Below are 23929 nucleotides of genomic sequence, written 5' to 3' on the forward strand. Positions count from 1 at the left end.
CGCTGCGGAGCCGCTCCCCGGGCACGGGGCTGAGCCGGGCATCCCCTGCGCCCCGGCCGCGCCCGCTCAAGGCACCGCAGCGGGCCCCGGCATCCGCGGGATGCACCGGTGCCAGCCCCGGTACGACCCCGGGCACCTGCAGCCGTCTGGGTACCAGAATGCCCGGCTCTGCGGGAAACGAGACGAGGTGACTTTTAAAGGGCCCTTCCAAGCCAAACTATACTGATTCGATTAAAGTCCCCATTTAGTCTGAATTAGCTAAATTAGAATTGCCTAAAATTCAATTCAGAGTTTAATTCTAACTCCCCATCTTGTTAAAATTTCAATTCCCCATATCCTGGTTGAGGCAAGACTGGTGGGAAAGGAGGAAGGGGAAGGAGGATTTGAAAGAGGATCTGTGAGCAGGTGAGGCTGTGTGTGATACCTGGTGAGAGTCCAAAGGAGCTGTCAGGGAGCCAGCGGTCAGCGAGGCAGCAAGACTCCCCCCGTGGGGACTGACTGCGGGGCGTGGAGAGGCTGTCATGAATTAGGGAGCTGATGGCTTTCCTAACTCCCCCTCAGACACACGAATCAGCCCTCACAGCTTACAGGGGAGCTGGACTGAGTCCAGAGCAACACTCTGCTGGTGACAAAACACTCAGGCAGGGAGTGCTCTGCTATCAGAGGGGAGCAGGGGTGGAGCTGGGCCACTTTCAGGATGAGATATCAACCCAGTCCTGCACTGCTGGAGGTCCTTGGGACGCTCAGAGCATCACCCACAAGATAAGCGGGGGAATCATCCCAGCCAGGAAACTGCTGGTGGTCTGGCTGGTCACCCTTCTGCCTCCACCACACAAGGGATGTCTGTGTCAAAAAAAGAATCATCGGTGAGAGTTTACATCCCACTCACTGGAACGTTGGTTTCTTTTGGTTTGGTTTTTTAATTATTTCTTTCCCGCTCTTTCTCCCTTGCGCAGTGGTAATGGATGGTGAGAGGAGGCAGTTTCCCTGCTTCTGCTCTCACCTGGCTCATACCTTTGTTTTCCCAACAGCATTTCTCTGAAGGGCACTGCTCCCACAGCCGTGGCAGGGCTGTACCCCATCATGTGAGTGGTGCCTGCTCTGGCACAGCCCAGGAACAAGGTTGGAGTCATGCAGCTGAGCACACACACAGCACTAGGGAACTTTGGTCAAGGTTCAAACTAAATAACCCTGCAAGGAACTTAATGTTGAACTGAAGTGTATAAATGAAGTGGCTTGTGGAATTCAGTGGGATCTCAGGAATTTCTTGTCATGACAGGGTGGTAGAGGGGAAGGGATTGTGTATAGCCACATATTGACCTTAGAAAGGCAGCTGAGGCAGCAAAGGCTGAAGGAACTGTGCTGGATATCAAATCCACATTAAAATAAAGTGTGCAGCCTGCCACCAGGGTAGGAACCCACAGAAACAAGAGGTCTTTTTCAAATTTGGAAAGTTCTTCTGACCACAGTCATTTTGTTGATCCAGGCACCACTACGAGTGTGGGTGTTGTTACCAGAGCACAGTGTTTCAGTCAGGGTGAAGTGTCAGCTCTCAACACCCTCTCTGTTCTCCCTCTGGGAGCAGCTGGTACCTTGCCTCTTTTCCTGCATCCTGGGGCCTGTCGAAGCCTGCCCTGGATTTCACTCACTGTCCCATGAAAAAACGTACCCCAGCAAAAAACCAGTGGGCAGCTTTCTGCTGGGGTGCATGACCCTCCTGCTCCAGGAGTCAGAGGAGCAAGGGAAGCGAGGAGGCTGCTGTGGCAGAGGCAGGACCCCAGAGGGGAGCAGGGGCACAGGATATTCCCCAACATCCCTTTGGCCCAGTCACAAGGCTGCACTTTCACCTTGAGCAGCAGCTCCTCAACCTGCCCCTGCCAAAGTGCAGCCTCAGCTCTTTGCCCTCTGCAAAGGTCAATCTGATATAATGAGTGTGATTTGTGGAGCACTCTCTCCCAGCCCTGCTCCCTCCCCATGCATCATCCTGCTGCTGCCCCAGAATATCAAATATATTCTTTTATTACCTCTGTGCATAAAGAAGTATTTTATTACTTGCAGAGAGAGATTGCAGCCTGTTCCCTACAGCTTTTCTCTGAGCAGCAACACCATGAAGAAACCAGCCCAGCCCGTGCCTCGCATTGAGCCCTTCCAGCCCCACAGGCACCCACAGGGTTTTGGGAGCTCCTTGGAGAATCATTGGCTGAGATTAATTTTCACAGGCTGCCCCTGCAGTAGAGGCTGAGTGCACAAAATCACGGAATCCTGGAATTGTTTAGATTGGAAAACACCTTGAAGATCATCAAGTCCAACTGTTAACCCAGCACTGCCAAGTCCACCACTAAACCATGTCCCCAGATGCCACATTTACATGATTTAAAATCCCTCCAGGGGCTGGTGCTGCAGGTTTAGAATGAGCAGAGGGACAAAATGTTTTCTATCAGTGAGATAATTTTTTGTTACTTTCTGGAACACACATCTACCAAAAGATGGCAGCAAATCTCCTTGTATGGAGTCGGGCATCAGAGTCATCTGCTCTCTTGGGTTCTATTTTCCCTACAGGTAGATTATCCTGGGGGGTGCCAGAAGAGCAGGAGGATTACACTAGATGTTCTCAACGAAGAGAATCTGTGCTTGTAACTTCAGGTTAAATTTTACAAATTCCTTCTACAGTATAAGAAATCTCCAAAACTCTCTAACTGTCAGTTCCCTCTTTTATTTTGGCAGTTCTTAGTTTTTAGCAATGCTACAGCTCAATTTATTTTAACAGGTGAAAATGGAACATAAGGGAATGCATCATAATAGATTTGACTAACAATAATTCCACAAATAGCTCTCATACAGACTCTGTCTAAATGTTCCTTTTCCTTCGCAGGCTTTAGGTCTTGAGCACTCAGAGCAGTTTGTTTAACACCAGTTAGCTGGAGAAATCTGGAATTGCCCCATCTTTCATTATATAAATCTGCATGTCAGTCAGAGGATTATTTTTAAGCTCTGTTCTGCATCACTAATGGATACAGACGTGACTCTGGTTCTGATACTATTCATACCAAGTTAGCTGGGAATAAATCAAAGTCAGTAGAGTCACTGCAGGTACCAAAATGTGGGCTCCACTCAGCTCTGGTGACAGTCCTGAGGCTGGGCTTGCAGCAGCTCTGCCCTGTGCTCCCTGACAGGGCACAGCTTTACAAAGCAAATCACAAAACAAGTGTTTTATTCAGGAGTTAGTGATAGGAAGCATGGAAGGATCAGCCCTTTTGCATTTCAAAGAATGCTTCTGATTCAATTTCTTCATAAAATGGGATCAGTAAATACTATTTTCAGTAATCACTTTTACATAGCCAAATTGTGCAAAACTGTCATTTCCTCCGAAAATAACTTACCTGCCTAAAATAAAGCTGTGAGGAAAAAAAATGCAGCTTGTGAATTCTACATGAACAGGTAAGTCTAATTCAACTCCAATTTCATTCACATCACATAACATGTTTGAACAGCAGAAAAATTCATTAGCCAGAGATCCAAGATGTATTTGTTCAATAAAGTTTGATTTGGCTCTCTTTAATAACAAAAATGTTTTTGGCTTGTTAACCTGCAAGGAATCCCTTCATAATCAGTCAAGAACATGCTGATGGAATCATAAAATAAGCAAGGATGCCTCACTGCTGAGTATCACACTATGTAAACATCTCTTCATGCCTCTTACACTGATAAACTCAACCCAGGCTGTGCTGCTCAGAGCCAAGCCCTCACTGCCTGCTGTGCCCATGTCAGAGACAGTTTGGTTCCACTGCAGAAAACCCTGCACTGGGGATGCTTGCACAGCTCTGATGCTCCACAGAGCATCTCTGTGTCAGAATGAACAATCTTTACCCAGGCCAGTGTAAGTGGGCTGCTGCTGGTGTCTGCAAATGAGCACTAGCAGCTATTTAGCACCACCAGCACAGCCCTCTCACACCCCCCAATGTCACTGCTCACTCCTTCCCCTTCTCTCGATGGGACAAAAATATCTTAGAATTCTGTTTTTAATTAATAAATTTTAATTATTAAAATAGTTGTGTAGTTTTTAACTGATTATTTTCAAAAAAACACAATGTGGACCAACTATTCATGCAAGTTATCCTTGAGGATCCATCACCTGTGGGCCAAGCAGCCAAGAGTGGCCATGGCAGCCAGCCCAGCTGCAGCTTCACACAGGGGAAGGATGAGCTGGTTCAAAATGTGGGCTCAGCTCAGAAAGGTTGTTGGTTGTTCCTATTCCCATTTGTCCATTCTACCACCTGTCCGGAGTTTCCAGGCATTTTTCAGCTACTTAAGCAAGATGTGGCCCCACAGAAGGTTGTGTTCTGCCCTAGCCAGGTAAAGCAGCCCAGAGCCTGGTTTTCCCCAGCACAGCAGGCTCAGTCCTTCATGATGCTGAAAAATAAACACTAGAGATGGTGCTGAAGGAAAAAGAGATTATTAATGGCATTCTGTGGATGGATGCTGATCAGCACATTTCTGGGGTGAGGGAGCCATGCTCAAGCTTCTGTCCTGGCTGCACCCAGACATCCATCATCAACACGGTGGGGTGAGCTCTGACAAGAGAGTAAACCCTAGCTCAAAACATTGAAGAAAGGATTATTACCATTATTACCATCTTCTAAAGAACACCCAGCAGGCTGAGCAGTGATGGGCACCCCTGGCCCATGTGCTGTACCAGGACTGTGCCACACAGCCTGCAGTGGGCTGGGCGCTGGCAGGAGTGAGGGTACATGGGTGGGAGAAGTCCAGAGAGGGCTGGATTGATTTTTGAGGAAGAAAAGCAGAAAACAAAAGAGGAAGGCAATAAAAGCTAAACTCCCACAGCTCCTTTTGATGTTGGAAAATAACAGAGAGATTGACCTGACATTATTACACTCCTTGCTCTCTCCCTCTTGGTTATGTTTTTATTTCCCTGAACCAGTAATGATCAAAGCCAAGAGTCTCTCCATCGCTGTGTATTTTCCTTTTCACTCCAAACAAAAGTTGCAAAGGCTGCAACACTTTCTCTCACGCCTGTCCTGGTCCAGTGGGCTGCTTCAAACAGAGCTGTTTGCAGGAGCAGCAACTCCCATGGTCTCAGTAACCTCATCTTCACATTGCAGGGGCAAAAAAGCCCCACCCAGGCAGAGGAGAGGGAAAGTGATATACACCCTCCTCATGGGGTGCAACTTATCAAAACAGATGTCATGGCTTTTACAACTTGAATTGTTTGGGGAGAGGTGGAAATTTTATATATCAGATAAGGCTGGAGGAGAAGCCTCCTTGAGCCAGAGCATGGACAATATCTACACAGGCAGGTTGCAATGGGGCAAGGGAGAATGATTTAAACTGAAAGAGGAGAGCACTAGATCAGAAGCAATTCTTCCCTGTGAGAGTGGTGAGGCCTGGCACAGGCTGTCCAGAGAAGCTGGGGCTGCCCCATCCCTGGGATTGTCCAAGGCCAGGCTGGACAGAGCTTGGAGCACCCTGGGGTAGTGGAAGGTGTCCCTGCCCATGGGAGGGAGTGTGAAGCCTTTAAGAGCTCTTCCAATCCAAACCATTCTACAATTTTATGACATCTGTAACCACAGAGACATCAACTGTGCAAGGAGCTGTGCCTGCAGGTACTGAAGAGATCTCAGAATCAGAGAACCATCTAGGTTGGAAAAGACCCTTAAGATCATCAAGTCCAACTGCACTTAACCCAGCGCTTCCATGAACTCTTCTTCAGAGAAAGAAAGAGCAGAAAGAAGCTGAAAGTCATGACCTCCTAGCATACATTTTTCTGCATATATTGAAGAATGTGTAAACCCTCTTCACTTCTCAGAAAAAAAAAATCAAACTCAAAATTATCACAGGCCACAGTATTTTCTAAACACCATGATAATCTTGCGTTGTCATCTTTGTGCAGGAGTTCCAAACTGTTGTCTCTTATCGCAAAAGTTCCAAACCGTCTCGGTGTTTTCTCATGGGTAACTCCTCAGAGATCTGACTCTTTCTTCTCCACAAAGCAGGCAACCAACCCCAGTTCCCCTCCCACCCAGCCACCCCACTCTTTTATAGCATCTTCTTCTCATTGGTCTCAGCTGTGGCCTGTTAAAGTCAGGCCTGTTCCTAATCTTTGATAATTGGCCCAGCTGCAGCTCCTTAGGGGTAAGATTACTTTCTACACTATTTTCTTATATTCTATCCCCCTACAATCTTGTCTTGCAAATAACACTAGAGAAGCAGTGAAGATACAGTATGTCAGATAAATAGGTGATAAATGCATGCCAAGAAAACATCATTTGTAGGCTATTTAAATTCAGGAATCATTGGTATTAATCTGGCAGATAAGTTTCTATGTTGTGGTTACAGTGCTCCAGACACAATTATTAGCTGTTATATAGTCTAACACATCTTTTATTTGTCGAGGGCCAGACTGCTGAATAGAATTGGAAAAAAAGTCATTGAGTCACTGTAAAAAAAAAATTAATTGAGTAAGAGTCAAGCAGTGGAAGCTTCAGTGATAGGCAAGAGGACTCAGTGAAGGAATGAAGGAAGAGGCTACCAGAGCTCATTGCTGCTTGCCAGCATGAGCATGGCAGGAAGGTTCATGGCCATGTAAAATGGTCAATGAAAATTCACCTTGGCAAACAAAAGCTGCTGGAGCTGAGGGTTTGCTTGTTTCTGTCATCTTCAGCAATGGACTTTTAGTGCTGGAACACTTCTAGAAACAGAGACTTGGCAGCAAAATATTTGCATTGGATTGATATTTGCAAAAAAAAAAAAAAAGCAGGGGGGGATGGTTCAGCTCTATTAAATGATTACTTAATCAGGTCATATTTAGGTTGCCTGATCAAATCATCTTGCAAATACAGATGTGTAACACTGGGTTTTTTTAAAAGCAAAACAAAACTAAGAACATCTGTTCTTCAGCTGCAGTATTTATTCTGTGCAGTTAAACTGAAGGCATGAGATCAAATCTAAATGTGGTTGGGTTATGTGTGAGCACCTCAGCCTGAAATGCAGCTGTAGCTGCTGTACCAAATGAAACAGGACATGTGGGTTTAGACTACAGTTCTTTAAATTCCTCCAGGTAAAACTGAGTGTACAGAGAGCTTCTCTAAGCGTTGTGACAGCTCGTTTCTGTTGTTGCTGAGTGGATACAGCTGGGATTAGCACTGAAGGAGACAGTAGAAATCAGCACTAGACTTGGAAAATAGAATAATTTTACCTATTTATGTAGTGTAATCAATAGAGTCCATTAAATCACTGGATATCCTCAACAGGATAGACACAGCCCTGCAGCTTTTCCCTTTGAGCTGCTTCTTCCCATGGGAGCCAGGGGAATCTCTGGTTCAGGGAAGAACAGTCCTTGCCAATGAGCTGCATTCCCCTCAGTCCTGCAGAGAAGCAAAGCCCCCATGGAGAGGGAGCCAGTGGGTCCTCCCCACCTCATGGAGGGTTTAGACCCATCCTTGGCATTAAAGAGGATAGCCAGGGTTCTCATCTCTATTCCAAAACACATGGGTTTTCTTCTTCTTCAAAAAAAAAGTCAGACTATCAGAACTGGCCAACAATTGACTGACAAGAACAGTAGGGATGTGATAGCAGAAATCTGAGAGGAAGGACAACGTGGTCAGGAGCCTGCAATAGGAAAGGTCTTTCACAGCTCCACAAGCAAGTCCTGGCATCAGATTAAAGCTGGATATCAAGTGCACTTGTAATCCCACCCCTGGCAGGAAAGGGAGGGCTGCATTAGCACAAGACAAGTTGCTGGTTGTGATAGAAGCTGGAGGCTGCTCTGGGAAAAGAGGGGTTTTTTTTCTGGAAAAAGGCAAAAAAAGATGGTGAAGGAATATTCCTCAGAGGACAGGTTTGGATGCATTAGATGCATCCTGCTGCCTGAAGCAGCCACAGAAGTATAAAAAAGCGTAACATTCAGGGAAGAAACCGCACTGCCAGGCTTGTCCTCTGCTAGTCAGACAAGAACAGCTCACATGTGCCATCTAGTGGTGCTGCTGTTTCGTACATTGGGAGTTCTCCGGGCAGGTCCGAAAATATTCAGCAAGACTGGGGGGCCCAGGATAGCCCCGAGGGTGGCCACCAGCAGAGCTGTACAGGCAGCCCTGCCTGACAGCCCCTGGCTGCTGGTGCAGTCCTCTCCGTGCACAGGCTTAGGATTGATATGAGCCCAGAGCCAAAAACCACCCAAATCAAATTTCTCAAATATAGTAGCAAGGCTTGTGTTCAAATCCACATATTCTTTTGTGCACATGTACAAAAAAATACACTTGGTAAAAGCAATATAACTAAATAGCCAATAACTAAATAATAACTACTCTGTAACTAGATGAACTAATAACTTGGAACTAAATGGCACCAGCAGAAGGCACCAGTAGAAGGCACCAGTGCTTAAATCTGAAGAAAAACCAAGATTTTTAAAAACATGTTAATTGAAGATGTCCTGGGATCATGATCAGAGCGGACGGGCAGATCAAAGCCTTGGCACTGCGTAGGATTTATAAGGACAAAGTACCAGGGGCAGCAAATGAAGGGCAGACATTTACCATTTTAATTAAAGGAAGTGGGTTTGAAGGGCACTGACTGAAGGAGGATGTGGGAATAACCATTCCATTAAAAATGGAAATGCCTTTTGCCAGTAAGCTTACTGCTGCATTTGTCACTGGGATGAAGAACAAGTTTTGTGTGGAGTTTCCCATCTGAGGTGGGAAGGAGATGGGCCCAGAGATGCCCCAGAGCCAAGAGCCTCTCCCATACCAGTTGAGGCCATTTCATGTCACACTGGTGAGCCTGGAGAGCCTCAGCACTCACTGCTCAGGGCTGGGCAGGAAGCTCTTCCTCGAGAGCTCAGTGGGGTGAGCAGCTCCAGAGCAGCTCCAGCAGAGAAAATGAGGTGAGAAGGGCAGGATGGAGAGTGACCAAAGGCTGCAAATCCAGCTGCCTTCTAGGGACTCCATGGCTGGGCTGGTGCTGTCACAGCAGTAACACACTGAGGGCACAGGGACTGATGGCCCAGGCTCTGCTGATCCCAAACACTCATTAAATCTGTGACATGAGTGTTTGGTGTCCAGCCTGTCCATCAAAAGTTTCCATATTTACCAATAACATCTCCATCTTTCATGCTTCCATTTGCCCTCCTTGATTGCAGAATATTTTCAACCTTTTTCAAGGCAATTACATCTCACACAGGATGGTTGTAGCCACCTCCTACTGCAAGAAATTCCTTTTCAAAGCATGAGGTGCAGGGAGAGGAAGGGGTCAGTGCTTGCCTTCACTGCAGACAGTCCCCCATTGGAAATCTGCTCTCTCACACCCACCTCTCCAAGAGGTTGGCTTTCAGGGATATTGAATCTCAGGGATGTGACCTGAACTTTTCCCTTTGCTGTTTTAAGTCCTGCATTGTGCAGATCTGCAATATGAAAGACACCCCAGATCCTTTCCAAACTGTTTGTTCCCCTGCTTCTTCGTTAGTAAGATGAATGGTTCAGCTCACTTTCAACCCCCAAGTGATTGCCCTTTTCCCTGAAACAACTGCTGATTTTATCTCTCATTTCCCTATACACCTACTCCCATATTTCTTTAAGTTTATCCCTGAAAGCCCCGAGATTTTCGTGCTCACTTTTCATGGCCTGCAGCTTTTCTTTTAACATTAAGAGCATTGTTTCTGGCAAGACATTAAGGTGTTCATCAAATGCCAACATAAAAGCCATAAATAATACCCCATTTGCATTCATATTTTGATAGTCCCTCCATCTCTGCTGCAGTGGTGTCTCTCCCTGTCTGCATTCTCTTGGCACAGCCTGTGTTCCTTCACCCAAGCTGGGATCACACCTTTCCTCTTTCCATCATGGGTTATTCCTCCTGTGACAGTTGTCCATCCAGTGCAGCAACAAAGGATATTCCTCCACCTGGACTTCAGCCTCTCTTCTTCACTTTCAAAAATCTCATCTCCTGGAGAAGATCACGGAGGTTTTGGCAAACTGCAAACTCAAAGATTGTTCCTCTTTCATTCTGCGTACTGCTATGAAAAGGTGCTCTTGCTCTCCAGCAGTGCTTGTGTTCCTCCAGCGGCTGCAGGGACATTCAGCACCACTCTGAGTTAACTGCAAGGTTTTAAAAGCACCAAATGCTTTACAGCCTGGCACTGTGTCCACAAATACCCAGCTAGAGGAGCATTGCTTGGATGTCTTCAGCTGCAGACCACATCTCTGCTTCAGCAGAGCCTGGTCCTTTTTTCCCCCCTCCTTGACTTAAGATCTGTCCCCTCCCAGGTTTCCACCACCTCACATGTTCCAGCCTAGGATATGTCACAAGAGAAAAGATCTCAGTCTGCCTTTATTGCTGAGTGATAGGAAATGCTTTAAAGCAGGCAAAATCAGATCTCTGCTGGAGGGTGAAAAGGGATGAATGGAACGGCTTAAAAAAAACTTGATTACCAGCTGATTTCATTAGGTCTTGTCCTCTTTTAAATAAATTTCAGGACTTCAGCAACAAGACTTGGACTTTGAAGGTCAGGAATGGGATTAAGAGCAGCCATAAAAATAAGCGAAGCCCTCAAAAGTTATGGCCAGCACCATGTATCTTCCCAATTATCAGCTTCTTATGCTCTAGGGAGAAAACATAACTCAGCTTTAGCTTTCCTGCCTTCCTTGGGGAGATTGGCTGCATAACTCTCCTTTCTAGTACTTCTTAGTAGAGAGAAACATGAGTTAAAGAAATTAAATCATTCCCATTTTAGAACCAGTAAGATTTGCACTGCCAGCAGTACACATTTGATGGATATCCCTGTAGCTGCTCTAAATTTAATCTTGTAATTCAGAGATTACAACTTAGAAATTCCTCAAGGAGTAAAATTCCCATTCATCGCTTCCAAAGCCATGGATGGTGTTTCCCAGGCTGCAAATTCTTCCTTCTTTGCATCTGCAGTGTGCAGGGGAAGAAAGCAGAATAAAAGAAAAAAACTTAATTTACTCTGTTGTTACTATCTGACTTTCTGAGGCTGGTTTTGGAGATGGGTACCAACATCAGCCCTCAAGCTCCAGCCTCCCTGGAAGGCGCCCTGTTCACAGGCTCTCTGTGGCAGCAGCATGGCCATGAACACATGCACTGCACCCACGTTATTCTTTGAACCCCAAAACAGAAATGGGTTATGAACCCAGCACAGATCACACATGTGCTGTGTGATCATTAACACTTGGTCCTTTGAATCCAAGTTGAACCTCACTTAGGTCTCTTTCTTTTAGTTCCTTTGGCACAAATTTACTTAGGTCTGTTTTGCTCTTTCTTTTAGTTCCTTTGGCACAAACAAGCTCATCTGGAGCAGCACAGCAACTCAGAGGTTTCCTCCCACCCAGGCACCCTTTCTGTCCAGCTCAAAGGCTCAGGGTACAGGGGAAGATTTTGAGCTCTGCCACATCTGCACTCTTCACTCTCTGCCCACACTCAGCCAGCACACAGCAGTGTTTAAGCAGAGACCATGCCATGAGCACAGCCCAGGCTGGGACTGAGCAGCTGAAGGGCTGGCAAGAGCCACACAAAAATTCCCCAGAACCTCTCTGAGCCATGCAACCAGCAGAACATGAAAGCCAAGGTGCAGAGCACTGATCTGCACAGGGGCTCTTGCCCCCAAGTAGGTCACAGGAGATATAACACAAGGTTTTGCCCTCCATGAAAGAAGAATCATGTGCTCTCTATGTGGCAAGGAACACGCAGTGGAGGCAGCTCTTGCAGCCTGCTGTGCAAAGTCACATTCACAACCTTTCTCAGAAATGGAGTCATGTGAAAACAAAGGGGCTAAAACCTTTTAGATTTGTGGAAAGGAGTTGGGGTGTTTGGGGAATTGGATTTTTTTTTTTTTTTTAAGTCAGACTAAGAAAAAATAATTTGTTTTCATGATGGCTGTTTAGCGGGTTTCCTGGTCAAAGGCAGCAGTGTCTGTGCAGAGATCACTTATGAACATCAGGTCTCTCCAGCCCCCAAATAATGTTATTGCATTGGTGGAGTTTCCTCAGGCTAATCCTGCCAGCCCTAACCACATGAGCTGGCTGGCAGAGGCATGGTGTGACTAACCTGGATCCAAAGCCCTGGACTGGGACAAAGCAGGCAGATTGGTGCCAGCAGGGCCAGAGGAGGTCAAACAGTAGAGCTGGAACACTGCTGGCCAGTACCCTTGCTGTTAGGATTGGGATTTTTTTCTGGGTTAATCTGATGGTCCTACAAGATTTAAAGGCCTTTTAGTTCAGCCTCTCATCAAAAAATTACTTAGTGGCAGATTTTGCCCAGTCTCCTGAATTTTCCCAGTCTCCTACAGACTCCCAAACATCCTCTAATACCTTTAAAATCAGGGAAATCAGTCATAAAATCCTACTCCTTCCCAGTATTAAAAAGGAAGGGACAGCAATTTCTGCCTCCAGCCCTTTGCTGGCCTCAGCTATTAATGCTCCTCCAAGCAGGAACAGTGACTGGTTGAGCTGGGCAGGGATGGAGAGGGCTCCAGAGGACAGCACTGACAGCAGCACATTCCAGGCTATGAGGACAGCACCATGAGGGCTTTCCAAAGCAGGGACACCAAAAAAGTGCCCCCACATTGCCCAGCAGCACCACATGCTGTCACTTTTTTTTTCTTCTAATAGGAGCAAAATTAATTCCATACCACCAGCCAAACTACATGCAGCTACCTCTGACACTGGTTAAAACCAGCCTTGTGGTTTTTTGAACATTTGCTTGGCATCTTCCTGAAGCACTTGACCTACATCTTCCTCCTGTTCTTTCTTTAATTTCTGTATATTCAAATTAACAACTTAAGGGAGTTATTGTTTTTCTGTGCTTAGCAGTAATACAAACTCTAATGATACAGTGAAAAGCCTCATAGTTCAGTCCTGTGTTCAGCCTGTGACATCTGCCACACACCTATTTATAAAGCAAACCCTCCTTTCCCTTTAGAGAAGCTCATGAGTTGGTGAGGCCCTTCTATACTGCACTAGTCAGACTGGAGATCTTAACTGACACTTACGTGCTCTCTGCAGGCTGCAGGAGCTAATGAGCAGATTCCATCTGATTTGATGAAGAAATACTTAAGCAGAGCTGGACACATGTTTCATCACGTCTCTCCCCTGGACAAGGGTGGTACCAGGTACCCATTTACCATCAGCTCCTGGGTTGTCCCTTCTGCCCTCTATCCCTAAAACACCCAACAAGCCAGGGAGGAGCAAGGCTTTGCAGCTCCGAGTAAGGGATGGGGCGTTGGATACCCCTCCAGCTGCAGCATGTGATGATCACCCAGCACTGCTGCTTTTGTCAACCACTGCCCATCAGCAGAACACACAGCTGCACCATGGCAAATCCTGCTTCCCACATGCTGCACAAGAAGCAGCTCCTGGCAGACTCCCAGCCAGGAGCCTGCTGGTGCTCACACCGTGGCTCCCAGTGCTGTTGACTCCGTTACAAGTAAGCAGTTTGCACTAATGGCATGCATGGCCTTAAACAGCCATTAAGTGTTATAGCAGCATTTGGGCTAATTAGTAAAATCCACATCAGAAGGTGCAAGTTCCTGCTGTCCTTCCTGTTTCATTATGAATACTAGATCAAGAAGTTAAAGTCCAGCCCTTAAAAGGTGACCAACACCTAAACACCTTGGCAGTCTGGCCCCAAGCAGTTTGCGTGGGGTTGTGCGTTCAGGGTCAGAGCCAGGATCCTTTCAGAAAGACATTTGCTGCAAATTCAGGGTTTGTTCTTACAGACACAAACTCCCTGTGACCTCAGTAGCAGCCCCATTTGCTGGTACACAGAGAGGTGACCTTAGCAGGTGGCAGAGCAAGGCCACAGAGTCTAAGAAAATGAGATTTGATCTTCTGAGCATGTCTGAGAGGTCTAACCCATTTCCACTGCACAGTGTGACTCAAAGCTCAGCCAGGGACAGAGGAGGGATTTTAAACAAGAAGGGCATGATCTTTTTAGGCATTTCTCCCAAGCTACTTCCACAAGATTGAAACACCCGATACCACAAAGCCATGAAGAGCCTTTGTGTACAACGGGAGAAGGATTCCCATGAGAAGATCGTAGGTGTGGGCGTTGCCCAGCCCAGACACGTCTTTAGGTCAAGCAGTGGGTGTCACTGCCTGTCCAGTAAAGGCATCCCATAGTCACAGCAGCCTTCAGCTGTGTGCATGGCAACTCTGCCCATCTACTGACCACCCGTGAGGAAAAGGTGAGGTTTTATCCCCAGCACAGTGACACTTTTGGACCCTCCTCTCATACACAGAAGTGGCAGAGGGGAATTTGTGCAGCTGGTTCTGCAGACAGAAGAAGGAGGTTGGATTTAGCCAAGCAAGAACTTTGCTATGCCAAGAACATTTTCATGTGAAATTGGTCATGTTTGTTTGAACTCAAAGCACAGAACAAGGGATGCTGGTTTGGCAATTAACTCCTTGTCAAGTTACTTAGTATTCAGAATCTTGGAAAGGAGAGCAAATCTACAAACTGTTTTCTAAAGAAAAATACAAAATTTTTTTTTTGATGTTTCAATAGTTGTTTTTCAAGAGACATGATGCACTTGGAAATACAAACCCTTCAGAACTCTTTTTATACTTTGCAATTTGCTGTTTTGTGAGAGAATTCTGGTTCTGTTACCCAGAAAAACAGACAAACTTCTTTGTGCATCTTGATCACCATGCCAGAGCATCGGAGTTTCCATGGTCGTTAGCATAGAATCAGCATTCTTTGGGAAGTTCTGGAGATTCTGACATTGTGGTGATTACAGATTCAGTGGCCACACAGCCAGTTTGATCCTCATCCATGTACTCAGTTCAGCTTGTAGGTACAGCTGAACACTGGATAAAGCAGAGGAGTGGAATTGCTATAGTTTTAAGCAATTTTGCTTATAAAAGATTATTTCACAGGTATCCTTAAAACTGGAATTTAGGTAGTTCTCAATAAGATTTCTATAAATCCCCTGATTACTTGCTCTTTGCTGACTTTCTCACTGCCAATAATTATTGTGGTTTACCCGTCTCCCAGAAGAACCTTTCTTAGTTTCCTAATTAAAATTCCATTGTGGGCATCATCTAAGAACTTGCAATCCAAAAAACTCAGGCCATTGCACAAAACAGATCCAACTCATCCTTAATGTAAGCCCATTGCAATGGAGTCAACAGCTACACCCAAAACCAAAGAACCAAAGCCTGTGAATAGCTCCTGGGCTCCTCCAGCCTGCCTTTCTCCCACTGAGATTGCACTCTACCAGAACTCCCTGGGATTTGTAGCAATGTAGCTTTCAACAAGCTGACCTGGGCTTTAAAGATCTTGTTTGAAGGGCACATCCTGATGTTTCATCTGCATTTTGCATCTCCCCACCCTTAACTGCCACTTCACACACTGCACTGATAAATGGTGACATCCCCAGTGCTGAGTCCCACCAGCATCACAAGCCATGACAACCTTAAGCATCTCTTGGCTAAGTTTGACGTATTTTGCTGGTTTAACCTTTCTTCTCCAACACCCCAAATATTTCTGCCCTTCTCACAAGGCTTAATTAGCTAAGGAAAAGCTCCAAACCCCAGTGATGCCCAAACCTGAGCACAGCCACTGATGAGGAATATGTAACATCATGTGGTAGTGGGTAATACCATGAAAATGCCCATTTGTCTGGATAACTGAGATTCATTCCAAATTCATGCCTAACATGGAAACTAACACACCACCCTAATGCCAATTATTAGCTTCAAAGACAGCAGCACAGACTAATGCTGTAGACAGATAATATCAGACATCCCTATATTAAACAAACACAAATTATTTAATTTCATTTCAGATTCAACTGGAAAACTCTGGCTCTCCCATATTATTGTGCTGGTTCCCCCTGGGAATGGCATCAGCTGTGTTCACCCACCCTTGTTCCATCCCAGATGTCATTGCTGTCCATTTGCAAACGTGGGCTGGTGGCACCACACCTTGACCAACAGACAAGGCTGTCAATGCAACGTATTCTAATAGCAGTTCCTGACTGTATTAATGTGAAAAGAAATCCCTTGGGAAAAGTTAATCATTAATTTCAGAGATTTAAAACCCCAAACTAGTCTCTCACCCAAGTTACAGTGGGTTCTCATCTGATTCTGTATTGGTAAAATGAGCATCAAAGTTTAAAGTGACTTGGGCAGCAAAGTTGCAAGGCATCTTCTGGTTCAATCCAATTTTAACCAGGTATTTTATTTTTTTGTTTAGGAGCATTTCAGTAGCTCTCTGAGAGTTTTAACCAGCTTGTTTCATGGAATAACAGGTTGCAACATGTGCTGGGTACCTTGTGGATGACAGGTAGTCTGTACTGACTAATTTGTGCAGGTCCTGTTGGAGAAACCACTCAGGTCAGTGGGAATTGTCCAAACTGAAACCAGCTGTTAGTGCAAGCTTTTATTTGGGCCTGGCTCTTTTCAAGATGTAACTCACATTTGCTCTACTTCCTGTCAGAGGACCAGATCTTCTCAACTACTTATGTTTCTGGATCTTTCTGTTCTGTGAACAAAATACCCAGGGAACTCACTCCCATGGCCAGTGTACCATGATGATGAGCATGATCATGAGGAACTATGCTGGAGTCCTACATGAAGTCCTACTCCACTTGGATTGTGTGAAAATGCAAGGAAGGAGTACAGTGCAGTTAAAAGAGAATATCTGCATAATGTGTATTTACCTTTCATTGCCAAGAATAAATTCCATGAATATTTTCGGTGCCTTTCCAATGTTTCTGGCTTGTATTCTTTACAAAGTGACTTTCAACACAATCTTGTGCATCTGTTTTCATTCATTAACGAGTTTGTTTCCTCATATGATAAAAACAAATCTGGCAGCTGCAATATCTGTGCACAGCAATAGCCCTGCCAAGACATCATCCAGGCTTTTGCAGTTTGAGGCTGGATCTAGACCTGACAAAATATTCCACAGCCTTTTCTCCTCTTTCTCAGCTAAAATTCCATTGCAGCAGCTACAGCAGTTCTTTCTGCAACCGAAATCTGAGAAGAGAGTTCAAATTCATGAGCAACTCCAACAGGATGCAGGCAGAGGGGTAATACCTCCATAAATTCATTCATCAGCTACTCAGTTTCCCCATGCCAAAGCACTGGTTGTAGAAAACTCTCATGCTATGGGGATGAAAGCAATGCAGACCTATAAAAGCATTACAAGGTTATATATAAAGTGCTCAGAGTTTTGTTTATATTCTCTCCTGATACATCCTGTAGAATTCTGTATGAGACTTTTTCATGCAATGGTTATAAAGCCAGCAGATTCTTTATAGTCATATTAATTTTCTACCATTCCCTCCAGTACTTGGATGTCAGAGGGACTCTGAGGGGCTGCAGTGTATGTTAGGAGTAGCTAAATACTCTGGATGCCTCTTTTCAGATGAGATAAATCTTTATCCCTAAGAGCTAACTTGGAGTGAAACTCACCATCAGACAGCCAACACAAGGGCTGCATTTCAATTAAATGCCCCTCAAACTGTGAAAAGGGTACTTCTTGTGACTTTGGCAAAGCAGCAAATTTCATTCTGACAAAAGTAAAACCATCAGCTAAGGCATGTATAATATATCACCTAGACCAGCCCCTGGAATAACTGGGAAATGTTTCCTGCCTTCTCCCAAAATGTGAAATTATATTTCCATTGCTAATCTAATGGCTTTCCATCAATTACACAACCACTTATGTTGGTTTTGTCCATATATTTTTGGTGGAGATTTTAGAGGACCCTCAAGGAGCTACTCAGCCTTATCCCTTGGACTCATTCTAGAAGGGATGTGTACGAGGAATATTTTCATTATGGGGAGTTTCCTCTATTAAGACCCCATGAAATGCCAAGCCTAAATGTATAAAGCCACCACTGGGAATAGTCACCAAGAGAACAAATTGTAATTTCATATTCCAGGATCAAAGCAAAATGCACATTTCCCAGCTGATAAAGTTGAACTTTACACCAGACACTGAAACCAAGAAATACCTGCTTGTGAAGAGGGAGCAGAAGCATATTGTGCAACACACATCCAGTGGGAACAACAGGAATGTACAGTCCAGAGACACCCACAAACTGCTCAGAAATAAATTACTCACAGAATTGATTCAGGGGACTGTATGAGATTAGCAATACCCTGCAAATAACTGCAAGGACCTTAGTTAGGCACAAGCAGGAGCCTTTCCCTAGAGATGGAGAGCACAGCGTGGGTCTGCCAGCCAGGGCACGCATTTCCTGGCCATGGCACCTCACCACAGGGCATGCTGGACCATGCTGGACCACACACAGCTGTGGCTCAGCCTGCTCCTTCCTTGGAGCAAAGCAAGGAGAGGAGGCAGCTGCCCATTTTCAGGCAGGTTTCAGTGTGAGTGAGCACAGACATGCCCAAGCCCTGCCCCAGCACAGGGTCAAGCACTGCAGGGCTGTGCCCAGTCCTGCAGCCAGCTGGGTTGTGATCCTGTCCAGGACTGCTGCTGTCCCATCAGCCCACTGTCTTTCCTCCCTCCTTCTTTTTAATTTCCCAGTGAATTGCTGAGAAGTCTTTAAAATACATCAGCTCCATGCAGGCTATTTTTAAGCCAACAACCGGCAAAAAAGCAGGGCTGCATTTTAATTGGTAAGCCAGAATCCTGTCTCCAAGTGTTGGGAGATGATTTTTTTTTGTTCTCCTTCATTTCACAAATACTGTGGCAAAAATCTTTCTAAAATCATAGAATAGTTTGTTTTGGAAGGTACCTTTAAAGATTATCTCGTTCAGCTCCCTGCCAGGCAGGGACACCTTCCAGTTGCTCCTATGCACATCCAGCCTCATCCTGTGGATCCACATCTTCCCTGGACAACCTGTGCCAGGGCCTCACCACCCTCAAGAGGAAGAATTTCTTCCCAATCTAACTCTGCCCTCTGTCAGTTTGAAGCCATTCCAGTTTGTTCTGTCACTCCATGCCCTTGTGCAAAGCCCCTCTCCTGCTCTCCTGGAGCCCCTTTAGGCACTGGATGGGGCTCTAAGGTCTCCCTGGAGCCTTGTCTTCTCCAGACTGAACAACCCCAGCTTTTCCAGCCTGTCTCCAGAGCAGAGCTGCTCAAGCCCTTGGAGCACCTTTGTGTCCTCCCTGGTCTCACAGACCCAGCAGATCCACACATCCTTCTGATGCTGGAGTCCCAAAGCTGGAAACAGCACTGCCCGTGGGGTCTGAGGGGATCAGAGTGGAGGGGTAGAAACACCTTCCTCAACCTGCTGCTCAACCAGGGTACTGTTGGCTTTCCAGGCTGAAAAGGCACATTCCCTGGTCATGCCCAGCATTTCATCCTCCAGAATATGACAAGAAAAAGGTTTTGGCTGTTTTTCCTTATTTTTGAGTATTCAGAGATCAATGGAGAGAATAAATTGTGGTTTTCCTCCTTGGGTTTTGGGGTTTTTTTGTTGTTTTGGGTTTTCTTCCCTCAGTCCTGACTGATCTACAAGCACCACTCCACACACCATTTTCTGTGATCCAAACTTGGAAGTCCTATTTCTGCCAGTCCCAGAAAGCAGCCCCTTACAACACCCAGCTGAAAGCATGTCACAGCAAAATGCATCTCTTAACACATCTTTTGACAGAAAGGTTTGTTATGTGAACTCCAAAGCACATGAAAACATTTTGCCTTCACAGATCTCAGCAGGAGTCACCTTATTTTTGTTTTCACATCATAAAGTTCTGCCAATTATTTTTAAACAGAAAATGAGCCCAATTAGGAGAATGAGAGAGGAGGAACCCAAAGACTGACACATACAATTTTGACCCATGCTGTCAGAACTTGCATTTAATGGTTGAGGTCCATTACCCGTTTGTGCAAGTCCTGACCGAGCCCTTCTGCTCCAGCTCTCCCAGAGAGGTGCCCTGGCTCTGTGGTAATAAGAGCTCAGCTGAAACTGAGCCAAAGCCCCAAACTTCCTTTCACAAAAGATGCAAAAACAGATTCTACAGAACACCTGTGTAAAACATTATACCCCCTTCTGCTTTGCTTTTTTCACGGGGCGTGAAGGCAAAATTTAAATCTTTGTTTCTCTATAGATGAATTCATAATGCACCAGTTGGAAAACTCACAGACTCAGAAGCAAGTACCAGAGTAGGTGTCCAATTGCTCTTTTGGGCAAAGTCAGCAGAAGGAGTTAGTGGATCTTTCCCTGTGCCCCAGACATGGTTTATTACACTGAGCTTAAAGGATGGCTGCAGAGAGAGATCAAAGCCCAAACATTATACAGAGACATTAGCTGAAGGTTTATCATACCTGTCATGGGATGCAAAACCATGTTCCTGTGGTCAGTGGAGACCTCATGACCTCTCACAAGAGCTGACCACAGAATCCTGGTCAACTACCAATAGCTAATTACATTTTCGCTTTAAGCACTGTGTGAACCAACCAAGGAAATCTCTGGTGTTGGCTCCAGAGAGCCCTTCCAAAACTCACTGCACTTGGCTTTCAGTGAGGAATAGTGCAAGGGGCAGGGATCAGAATTTATTAGATGATTATCAGCAGGTTAGGTATTTAAGGCAACCTGTAGGTAGATTTGGCCCTCCCAGGAGCAAAGCAGCAATGGAGGGGGGACATGCCTCAATTTCAGGGTGAGCATGAGCTCCCCTTCTGCACAACACAGCAGCACTCAGGATCACTCCTGTAGATAAACTGGCCTCCATTTGCTGCCTTTTAATCAGGACTGCGCTCACCAAATATTTTGACTGGCAATACCCCAGAAGTAGGTTTCCTGAATACAATCACTTTCTTTTTTTAAAGTGTGTTAATAAAGGGAAAATGAACAGTGAGTTGTTCCTTTGAAGCTGAGATTTCGAGGTGAATAAATATGAATGTACTATCAATGCTGTTAAGACACATTCCTCCCAAATACCTTGGCAACATAATTTAAAAAGGCCATTTTCAAGGTCCCCAGACCTTCCCCAAGCACAGGTCTCATCCCCTCCCCACACAGATGCACAGTGCCTTTCCCAGGGCAGGACAGGAGACAGCAGGTGCCCCAGGGCAGCCAACAGCTTTACCACGGGCTTCCACCAGCTTGTAGTTCCACCTAACATGCTGCAAAACCTCAGCATTAACAGCACAATATAAAGTTAGTTAACACCAAAACTCTTCCTATATTTGCATGCATTTCACTGCAGCTGATGAGAAATTAATGTATATTCTGGTAAGAAGAACTGGCATTTACTGGTTTGGGCCATACTTAGAATAATCTCCCAACAACATATCCAGCCCTGGCTCCGGGATGACATCAGTAACACTATGAAAGATCTGGCCCTGTAAATCACATATATGATATAACCATAAATTCATAATAGTTCAGCTCTTATACCTTAATTCAAATTTTGACCAGAACTCACACAATTCTTACAGCAGTTTGTATCAAATGACCACAGAAGGAGCAGTAGGTATCTCCAAAGAAGCTATCTGCTGCTTCACTGTGCTTCATTAGCTCCAAGCTGCAGCCAAGAGCAAAACAACAAAAAAACCCAACAGTTAGCTTAATTGGTTGAAAAGCAGTCATTTTCATTTTCTGTTCTTTGTGAGGTTTATGCTCCTGTGTTTTCTGATGTGGTTGCCTTCATTTTTCTTAGACCAGCTCCTCATTTGCTCTCTCCCCTGTTCACAGAGCTCTTGTGAACTGGAGAGGCAGAGGAATAGGGAAAAACATCTTTTAAATTAAAAGATAGGAAACTGAAAAATCACGTGAAGTGTTGTTCTGTGCTGTGCATGAGACATGAGCAGTGGCACTATTTGAGGTTGCAGGGCTGTTCTAAACCAAACCAGGGCAGCCCCTGATGGCATTTCATGGTGGGATGAGGCTCTCCCCAGGGTGATCCACTCACATCAGCTTTGCTTGCATGAAGCCAAGGCCTTCCAGCCCTGCAGTTGCACTCGTGTTGGTGGTAGGAAAAGTTACAGAGTGAAGCCCAAGTCCCTTCCATTTTCTGAAGGTGTCTCCTACCCTGAGCTGCACACCCAAGGATGCACATCCAGGGCTACTGCAGAGCAGGGGGGCTGCAGGGGCTCTGCTGAGCCTGCCAGATAACCCAGAAGAGTCCAATTTTGCCTTTTTCCTCACTATTTTTGTGACTCCTTCCTCTCTTAAGCAAGAGAGTGCCTTGCAAGCAGCTCGGCTCCCCAGGGCTTTGCAGGGTGTCTGTGGGAAAGGCAGAGAGAGATGGATCCACCAGCTCAGGCTTTGCTTTTACAATGGAATTCATGGATGGATTCCTTGATGATGCACACACTGTGGCCCACCAGCAACTCACAACCAAGGAAAACTCAAACCAAAGATGCACATGGGAAAAAAAAAGCATTAAATTTACATTATTATGTATAGTGAGTGGTTCTATAGTGCTGAAAATCATTTCCGAGACGGCCACAATGCCAGGCAGAGTGCCACAGCCCTCTTCCTGCCTATTGTGCCTTCTCAGCCTCAGTAATGGGAAATTTCTGCTTTGATTAATGGGTCCATGGCTTGTTTTTCTGCATGGAAACAACCCCTCTAAAATCAAGGCATCATCACCCAACAATGGGGTCACCCTCCAGCTCTTGCATGGGAGCAACTCTGAACGCACCTTGCTGGGACATCACAGAACCCACCAAGGGCTTCAAGGACAGAACAAGGGAAGGAAATCCAGGACAAATACACAATATTGCTCATCTCCACTTTTAGCATTACACAGAAAAGCAAGAGCTCATCTTTGATCCTGACTGGCAAATGTTTCACACGTGGGGGGATGGCACAGAGACCTGAGCAGTGAGCAGGGCACACCTTCACTCTATGTTTGATTTGTAAACTGAATCAAAACACTGACTAACATAACCATGGCTGTATGATTAACATCCACACACACCCCTGATGTGCTATTGCCAGTGATTGTATTTGATCTAGTCACAGCTCACAACATCTCCACTTTGCAATAGCCTGAGTGCTCAGGAGCACAAAAGTCTCCCACAAAAGGATCTCTTTTCCTCCTGCACTCAAACACCTTTATACACAGCCCTCCAGTTAAAAGCTTTCAGGTGGGGTGGCAGCTTGATCCGGCAGATTTTCCCTCTGCTCCTGCTTGGGGGCAGCTCAGTCTGGTTTAACCAGCTTTTAACCTGCCAATTGGCAAAGCCGTGGCGATAAGGGGAGAAATGAATGGCCGCGGGGCAAAGCCTGCAGGAGGAGAACGCAGCAGCTGCCCCGCAAAGCAGGAGGGAGATGCCACTAGGTGGTGACAGTGCCCACAGAAATCAAAGTACCCAGGAGGGATCCCTATCTCAGTGCCAGGGCGCTGGGAACGTAGGTTGGAATAAATGGTTTGTGCTTCTTGTTTGTAAGGAATGGGAACTAATGTAGTTGGTGTTGTGGGCAAGACCACCACTACTGATAAATACAAAAGTGAATGAATTCACCTGCGTGGTGGGAGTGTGAAATGAGCTGTTTCTGCAACACCAAGTAGACAAACTCTATCTTCATTTCCCCATGCCCTCTTCCTCGCACCTCCAGCGCCCTCAGGCTGGGATCAAGTATAATCTGGGCTGTGGGATCCCCCTGACATTCCCAAATGGAGCTGATCAGACTTCCATGGAATCACCCTTCCGTGGAGTGACTTCAGTTTCTCTGCCCCTTGTGCCAGCTCAGGAGGAGCCAAGCCCTTTCTTACAGCACATTCAAAGCAACACCTCTGCAGCTTTATGGCAGTCCACTAAATAACCTGGAATTCAGTAAAAACAGGTGGTTACAGATAACCATAACATCTATAAGCACTGATAAGCAGGAATTGCATTGTACCTTTCATTTTTTATTAATCACCTAAAGGATGCATTCAAGAAAATGTGATTTTTTTCAATAAATAGCAGCAGAGGAGAAACTTTTTCCTGGCATTTAATTATCTTTGTCATCTCAAAATGAAATCAAGAGCT

At 45.6% G+C, this 23929-nt stretch overlaps 1 protein-coding gene across 1 annotated transcript in view; it reads left to right on the forward strand.

Moving 5' to 3' along the window:
- Positions 1-100: 100 nt before the first annotated feature.
- Positions 101-23929, forward strand: part of TCF7 (transcription factor 7) — a 134393-nt gene continuing 110564 nt past the window's right edge. Inside the window, exon 1 of the mRNA XM_031055188.1 lies at positions 101-187. Within this exon, the coding sequence (XP_030911048.1) occupies positions 101-187 (87 nt within the window). The remainder of the gene's footprint in view (positions 188-23929) is intronic.

This window comes from Geospiza fortis, unplaced genomic scaffold, assembly GCF_000277835.1.
Source record: "Geospiza fortis unplaced genomic scaffold, GeoFor_1.0 scaffold55, whole genome shotgun sequence".
Taxonomy (NCBI): domain Eukaryota; kingdom Metazoa; phylum Chordata; class Aves; order Passeriformes; family Thraupidae; genus Geospiza; species Geospiza fortis.